The 8,448-nt window shown below is 36.6% G+C and overlaps 1 protein-coding gene across 6 annotated transcripts; it reads right to left on the bottom strand.

Moving 5' to 3' along the window:
* LOC107867101 (B3 domain-containing protein Os01g0723500) lies at nt 1-8,127 on the bottom strand. Of its 6 annotated transcripts, none has more exons than XM_047411200.1 (8): nt 7,792-8,127; nt 5,503-6,079; nt 4,646-4,803; nt 3,549-4,029; nt 3,289-3,458; nt 1,387-1,726; nt 761-850; nt 1-256 (listed from the first exon to the last, which is right to left on the bottom strand). In XM_047411200.1, exons 1-6 carry the CDS (start codon nt 7,855-7,857, stop codon nt 1,439-1,441), a joined length of 1,740 nt encoding a protein of 579 aa, XP_047267156.1. In that variant the 5' UTR covers nt 7,858-8,127; the 3' UTR covers nt 1-256; nt 761-850; nt 1,387-1,438. The 6 variants fall into 6 exon arrangements, with proteins under 6 accessions (XP_047267156.1, XP_016568699.1, XP_016568700.1 ...); XM_016713213.2 differs by having other exon boundaries at nt 4,646-4,815; nt 7,792-8,115; XM_016713214.2 differs by lacking the exon at nt 1-256 and having other exon boundaries at nt 532-850.
* Between the last annotated feature and the right edge of the window lie 321 nt (nt 8,128-8,448).

The raw sequence follows: 8,448 nt of genomic DNA, 5'->3' as shown, positions 1-8,448 counted from the left end.
ATCAAAATCCGTCAAGGACTTCATAATGGAATGGTTGGGAGAGTTGTGGAAGTTAGAGGGCGTAGAGTCAGCATAGAATTGGAGGCTCAGATGAATCATGCTTACGTTGATCGGAGTCAAATTTATGAGATTGTGGAAGCGGATAACTCTAGTTGCGCGGAAGAACGCTATGGTCTGGGGAGTGAAACTCCTATGTATTGTCCAAGAACTCCACTTCGTCCATAGATGACTCCAGCAAGAGATGCACCTGCAACACCTATTCATGAAGGAATGAGAACACCTATACGAAGTCGAGCATGGAATCCTTGTAGCTAATTGTAGTACTTAGTATTCTTCTAGTTCCTACTTATTCCTAGTTTCTTCTTTCTGAAGGTAAACACACATTACGTTTACTCTGCAATATAATATTTGGTAGTTCCATATGCAGAGTTGGGTTTACGCTAATGGCAACATTTATAAGAGTGATATAGGAACAGGTTCTAATGAATCTAAAGTAGTAATAAAACTAGTGCTACTGCATATCGTACTCTCTGCAGTGAAATTTTGATTTATCATTCCAGAAGATGTTCCAACTTCTGTTTTTATATATGCAGAACAGATGTTTCATGGAAATTGAACTAAGACACATGACTTATTACAAAGAGAAATATACAACATTAAGAAAATGAGAAGCTTTTCATGCAATATTTATACTACCAGACACTGAAGACAATGCCTAGAACGAAACATCTAAGCTACAGAAGGCAAACGTCCAACCTACTTTTAGCACTTCTCCATAACATTGATGTGTTCCCTTTCTGATCCAGTGTATCCAAGTTTCGCTAATATTATCTTCCAGCAAAACGCCAAGCTGAAACTAAGAGTAGTTAGGCACCAGATGATGGAATTGAACAGAATGTCCTTATGTTGATACAAAGAAAGTACAGATACTGAAATAGTAATAGTGTTCAGGAGAAAGAAAAGAAAGAAACTGAAATATTTAAGGGAAGTCATCATTTCGTCATCCAATTTGCAGAAAATTGCAACAATATATTTTTTGGAAATTTGTGGCACTTCACCATTTCTCGAAACACCAGCGGGCTGTAATAGCACTACATAAGCAAATATGTAAATAGCTAGAAAACAGAGTTTGGCAACATAAGCTTTCTAAAGCAACGAGGGCTTTGGGATTCTTCCAATCTGAAAAGAACGAACAGTAAAAGGCATGTCAAACTCATACGACTTTTGCCTCAAAAGGTTTTGGCAAAATTGTGGTGGAAAGGAAGAGTTTACTGATTTTGAAAAGCTTTTAGTTGCAAAGTGCAACCTTGTGAACATATATAATTATTCAAGTCTATCAAATGCAATGGAACCATAATTATTAGAATTAAGGAGAGTTTATCTCACCTTGTATTTAGGCAAAAGTAGTCTTTCCTACAGTGAGTTACACCAAAGGTCTCTAGCTTGTCAAGGACACAACAATGGCCGACTGGTCAGCAATTACCCCATTTGCACATATATGTACACGCATTTCGTATTTCCCAATGAGCTCAAATATGCAGATATCTCCCATCTGGATGTCATTCTCTCGGACAAATGCCGACCATCCTCCACAGAATGTGTGCAGCGTTTGTACCTTTACAGTCGGAATTGAATTTACGGTCCAACATTCTCCTTTCAAGTTATGAAGCACAATTTCTGTTCTGCAGTTTGGGAGGTGTTCCATTGAGAACCGGTATGGAACTTTCTGTGAAAGACGTAGAAAGCTCTAAGAACATGCATTTAAAGCAAAGAATAGCATGAGAAACGCCACAATCTCCAACACCTTAAACTAGCCTATGGAACAAGTATCAGCAGAAATGAAGAGAATGCCATAGGTGTAATCTTTTCGAGACCACAATAGTCAGTTGAGTGATGGAACATCTTTTTCTTAATATTATACTTTCTTCAGCACATCGAGATAGTGTCAAAAGTATGCACATTGATCCATACAACAGCTAGCCCCGTACATTTAATATTTACAAATAACCAGTTAACCGAGTTTTAATTTCCTTCCTGAGCAATCTCAACTTGGTTTCTAACTGTACAGACATAATACACCTAATACGAAGAAAAAAAACCCAACCAGGCAACCACCCAAACCTTACTCAGACGCTAGTAGAAAGAGAGAAATAAAGTGATAGAAATCAGGGAGACCTCCTAGAGCCTTTGCTTGAAGAACCCATAGAGAAGAATCATTAATGGCAATATTTCCTTGATAAAATCCATTGATACTTTAAACCTATTCTAAAAATTCAGGATTTTGACTCCATTATTTCACACCTCTTTGTTTCTACACGCGAGAAAGGAGAGTCCAAAAGAGATCAAGGCTCCCAAGCATAACCAATAAAAGAAAAGGTAGAAGAGAATGACAACTATGTAATTACCATCGTAGTAATTACATCAATTCCAATTAACAGGTAGCTTTTCAGACCCTTCAAGTTGTGAAAGCTGCATAAAAATGTAATTGTGTTTAAACATTAAGCGGTGTCCTACGGAATGAGTTTCATATGATTAAAACGGATGGACCATTTACATATAAATTTCATCTAGATGATTGTTACGCAAAGTAACACAATTTTATAGATAGGTCAAATGGACATTATGTTTTCCAATATGCTTCAATGTATGCCCAATAGAATAGACACCACTAAATTTATAATTATGTTATAGGTCAGTGACGAAAAAAAAGGTATCACTAACAAGATTCACATCATTCACAAGGATGTCTGGAGCCACCTACAAACTAAAATTGACTTGACTTGCACATATGCAAGTGTCTTAGATTAACACTTTTATATAGGAGCTGAGTTAAATACTCTCTTTTGTCATTCCGTTACTTGTAACTATGTGTCTTTTACTTTGCATCTCCTAGAGGTGTTTTTCAATGAAACATATTACTTCATCAAAAAAAAAAAAAAAAAATTCACTCGGATGACTTATCAGGGAAAAGAAAAGATCCAATCGGATGACAAGTTCTTATTTTTTTTCGACAGCTGATTTTATGTTTGGTTAGACGGACCTTATTAAAAAAGAATTATCTGTAGAAGGCAAAGAGGGGTCAAATACCAAAAACATCAGCTCTATAAAGAGACAAAAAAAATTAGGTGTCAAGTCTGGTGGGCGTTTAGTTTCTACATAGGAAATAATTGTTCAAGTTGATAAACAATGCTTTTGACCATATATTAAACATTTTACAAAGAATGAACAAACCAGATGGGACAGAAAAGGATGGGACTGTAACAAGATAAAACATGCAAAAGAACTTACCAAAGTGTAAGAGCCACTAACGTTGAACTTTTTCATGATTCGCACGAAACGAGGGAAATTAGAAACGAAAGATTCAGCGGCTAATTTCTCTTCGGGTACTGATTTCATGGACATACAGCTCTTGGTGAAAGAACCCTGTTTATCTTGAGAACTAGTAGGTTTCCTGATTGCTGTTCGAGCATGTGGTTGGAAGGATTCAATACAAATTCAGTGTGAGGTTGGACAGCTAAAATAAGTTAGTTAATTGACATTCAAATTACCTGAATCTCCACTACTAATCTTTGACTGGCAATGGAGCTGATGATTCTTCAACATATTACCATGATGCCCTTTGTCATGATTAGATCCTTTTTTATCATACTTCATGGCCTTCACTACCTGCTGTGAACAGTGATTAGAATTTGCTCCCACTTTCCTGGACTTACTTCCAGAAATTTTAGCATAATCAGCAGCTAGTCCTTCATGAACTGCCTTACTACTGTAACCATTTCCTTCCCTTTCCACCCTAAGAACACGCACACGTAATTCACACTCGCGGACAAGCTCGAAGATGCAGATATCTCCCAAATCAATGTTATTTTCACGAACAAATGACAACCACCCTCCGCAAAAGGTATGTGATGTTTGAACTCTTGTAGTCGGGATTGAATTCACAGTCCAGGTTTTCCCTTTTAAATTATGAAGTAAAATCTTCACCTTGCAATTGGGAAGATATTCCGTGGCAAATTGGTAAGGGATGTGCTGCCAAGAAAATATGAAGGAGATCAACAAACAAACCGATGCATACGCAGGTGTGGTGAAAGAACAAAAATAAACTTGTCCAGTCGTTGCAATATTACTCCAAATTAAACATAAAATAAAGCCAATGTCTCCAGAGTGATTCATCTCCCAAGATGAAGCAAATTCACATGGAAAACGTCAGGCATACCATAAATCAATCACTAGTGATACAGAAGGTTCAAAAGGTAATTGAATGCCACAACTCCCTTGCGGATTACATTGTTGTAATATAGTAATATAGTTAACAGCAACAGTCATATCAACAAAATAGGCTTGTGGCTCACTATAAAACAGGCAGATTACAGACATTATGCAGTTAGTAAAATAACCAGAACATCAGTAGACAGCTTAGATATTGTTGGCGACAAAACAAAACCTAAACAAGTTAACATGTTGCACATAATCCACAACCACAAGATTCCTGTGAAAAAAGATTTATGAAAGCACATTTGATGCACGATACTACGAGATGTTGAAGCAAGGCATTACGGAAGCTAAGATTACTGTAAGATTTTGCAGTTGCAGCAAGACATTACAAGAAATATTAGTTTTAAAAAAAAACAGAAGACCTACTCACCAGGGTGTATGAGCCACTGATGTTGAACCTCTTCATAACTTTAGTAAAGCTGGGGAAACTTGAGGTAAACAAACGGGCAACCTTTTCCGCTTCCTGTGCAGGCAACCACATATCTTCCTCGGAGGTACCACTGCCTATTTTCACCTCTGCTTTAGATTCTAAATGCATAACTAAAATTTTGTTATATTGTTGTTGCTAACAGCTGAAATTTCATTGCCATTACAGAAACAACAAAAAATTTTAGTTAAGAGAGCACAGTAAGAAACAAAGTTAAGGGCCAAAAACGCACCTAAATTATCCCAATTTTTGGGTTTCGTGCCTGAACTTACGGGGTGTCTGAGTTTCCTACCTAAACTATCACCAATTTTTTACCGAACACCTCAACTATCACTAGTTCAATTTTCCTATCTGAAATATTACCATTTACCATTGCTCAGTAGGAAAAATGAATAACTAGTGTGTTTCGATAAACATTTAGTGATAGATCACGTAGAAAACTCACACACCGAATAGTTCAGGTATGGAACTCGAGAAACGTGGATGCTTTAGGTGTGCTTTCGACGCTTCACTCCAAGAAATATTACAAAGTTGTAAAGAATAAGGAAACACATGAGGAAGTATGCTGTGAACCTAAATATATACATAAAAGTGACGTCTCTCTAAACACTTCGTTTTTAGATGAGGCAATTGCACAATTCAATGGGAAAAGTTGTTGTTTACTAAATGCCTGTTCATGATTAAAAGAACTGTAACGTCAAATTGGCTTGATTAAACTTATGGGCAACTCAAAGAACACTACTCAAACTAGAAAAATCAAACTAAAAACAATAAAAATAAACAATAATCAAACCATTCACCTGGGTTATCGAAGACAACCATTGCTTGAGATGGCACAGCAATGGTAACTGTATTGTCTAATGCATCTCCAGCATTCTCCATTTCATCGAGAAAGCTAGCAACATAATCTCTTCCTGCATCTTCTGGAGTGTATCCATCCTTGCTAAATGCAAGTTCATGGGTATCCTGGCTACTTGTGCATTCGGAAGGGTTCTGAGTGCTTCTCATTTTTTTTGGAACACCTTCAACAATGCAATCTAATAAAACTGAGTTTCCTCGGTCTCGTTTTTTCAGAGCAAGATTGTACAAGTTTGTTGCTCCTTGACTGCAGTCAGCATTATAAGCAGCCTCTTTCTCACATGAACTCTCATCAAATACTTGCACAGTGAAATGTAAATCACCGTCATCTCTGAAAACCAAAGAATCCCCAGCTTCAATGCAGTGATCTTTAACAAATGAAGCCCATCCATTGTGGAAGAATAAACCATCATCTTGCTGTATTAAGTCCACATGCCAAGAATTTCCACTGGGACCCACCAAAACTGCTGTTCCTGAGGCCCTTTCTTCTATATGTTTAGTGAATTTTGATGGAACTTTCTGCAATATAAAAATCAAAACAGTTGATGAACTATGCAAGAGTTTACCAACCATGTCGTTCCAAGAGTTGATAACACTAAGTTCTTCGAAAGAGTCTGTTTCTAAAATAAAATAATTCCATTATGAAAAGCATAGGCAAGCTGTTCCAAGAACAACTGATACTGGTCTCTATTACAAAACTCCTCATACTGCCTTGAAATAACCATGTCGAAAAAGTATCACATGCCTGGCCACATACGCCTCAGGCAGTATCACACATCAGCCTTGTGTAGCTCATTCGTATGGAACCTGCCTCACACTTACACAAGGCCCTAAGCTAAGACCCTTATACTCTGAGTTGAGACCTCAGTTTAGAATAGATTATGAAGCTTGTTAAACTTAAATGATGAATGTACCATTGTCTGATACATAGGACATCCAATACTCATATCTAAACAACAACAACATACCCATTATTCTCCCACAAGGCGTGGTCTAGGAAAGAGTGTACGTAGACCTTAACCCTACCACAGAGGTAGAGAATTCGATTCGTTTCTGATAGACCCTCGACTCCAAGAAAAACAGTCCAGAAAGAGAACAAAAGAAACGAAAGCATAACAAAGCATATTGAGCAGTAACTACAACAAAATAATACGATAACCGAAGTACAAGAAACATCAGATAGTAACAAGATAGTAACAAAATCGAAGGACAAGAAACAACAGGAGCATTACTACAACTACTTGTATGAACAGATAGCAAGACAAGTAGACAACACACTACTACCTACTAACCTCCTACTCTAATTAGTGTCCTCTGCAACTTTCTATATAAGGTCATGTCCATCCAATACTCATACCTGTATGACAAAATTATTTACTAAATGATGTAACTGCGACTTAAAATACTACTAAAATAGAAACCTAAATCAAAAACAATCTCAATGCAGTATTAACTGCCATCATGCATTTGTTAATAATTAGTCCTTACAGTCACTAAAGTTTGTTGCTTTGATCCAAAAACAACATTCTAGCCCAACCCCTTTCTTCAGAACACTTGTTTCACTAAAGTTTGTTGCTTTGATCCAAAAAGAAAAAACATTCTTGGCCAACCCCTTTCTTCATCACTCGTTTCACTAAAGTTGGTTGCTTTGAAAAACAACATTCTTGGCCAACCCCTTTCTTCAAAACACTTGTTTCACTAGCTTTGATTCAAAAACAACATTCTTGGCCAGCCCATTTCTTCACAACACTTGTTTCACTAAAGTTTGCTGCTTTGATCCAAAAACACCATTCTTGGCCAACCCCTTTCCTCAAAACACTTGTTTCACTAAACTTTGTTGCTTTGATCCAAAAAAAAACATTCTTGGCCAACCCCTTTCTTCATCACTTGTTTCACTAAAGTGTGTTGCTTTGATCCAAAAACAACATTCTTGGTCAACCCCCTTCTTCACAACACTTTTGCCCATTTACAACAATTAGCCCTAATGCACTAACTATACCAACAAACTTAGCAAAGGAAAAAAGTTTTAACTCTTCTTTTACCAAAATAAAGAATTGTTCAGCATAATATAGAGGAACAAAAAAGAAAAATTCAACAAATGGGATATCTTAGTAGCTCAGTTGGTCGGCTACCTGAACTTTCACCTCATTGGTAAAGGTAAATAAAAAAAAAAATTAAGAAAAAGTTGTGAAGCTAAGAGCAATACTACATCAATGTGAAAAAATGCTTACCAACTTTTCATAATTCAAAGAGGGATTAAACCCCACAAGAAAATGAGGCTTTCTTGATTCACACATCTCGATACAACTCTCTAAATCCTCTCTTCTTCACCTAAATTTTTGAAGTACAAAACACCTAAAGAACCCCACAAAATTCCTTCAACCCCATTTTTCTGAGAATCTGTGGATGTTAAATTAAGCAAGAAAACAAACAAACAGCAACCAAAATTCAGAAAGCAAATCTTGAAAATTGAGAATAATTAGAAATTAATTTCATTCTGGGAAGAAAGTTCTAGGTGAAAATTAACAATTTCTGCAGAGAGCAATGATCCAAGCGGTGGATGTTTTGTCGGGGGGGGGGGGGGGGGGGCAGTGAAATTACTGAAGTACCCTTTGGAATTCTGCCTTGGTGGAGGACTGTGACGTGTACGTGGAAATCAAGGCGCGTGGATCAAGTGAAGAAATAAAGTACAACACTTGTTACGTTAAGGTACAATCAGCTAATTCAATCGCTTCCTATATTTAATTTTTTTATTATTATTTAAAAAAAAACTGCAGAATTTTGATAGATAGATTTCAAAAAAATATTGAAAAGATGACAAACTAAAAGAAAATTGAGTATATAATGAAAAAAATATTTAGAATTTCTTAGTTGAGAAATTAGGAAAT

The sequence above is a fragment of the Capsicum annuum genome, chromosome 4, assembly GCF_002878395.1.
Source record: "Capsicum annuum cultivar UCD-10X-F1 chromosome 4, UCD10Xv1.1, whole genome shotgun sequence".
Taxonomy (NCBI): Eukaryota; Viridiplantae; Streptophyta; class Magnoliopsida; order Solanales; family Solanaceae; genus Capsicum; species Capsicum annuum.
The sequence above is the reverse complement of the archived record's forward strand: the minus strand, read 5'-3'. Positions and strand labels throughout refer to the sequence as shown.

Excerpts from the sequence above, each read along its gene's own strand:
- LOC107867101 (XM_016713213.2), bottom strand. The coding sequence starts at position 7,857 with ATGTGTGAATCAAGAAAGCCTCATTTTCTTGTGGGGTTTAATCCCTCT. Across the intron at positions 4,030-4,645 it reads TCAGTGGCTCATACACCCTG|CACATCCCTTACCAATTTGC; the intron begins GTGAGTAGGTCT and ends TTTTCTTGGCAG. Across the intron at positions 3,459-3,548 it reads GATTAGTAGTGGAGATTCAG|CAATCAGGAAACCTACTAGT; the intron begins GTAATTTGAATG and ends ATGCTCGAACAG.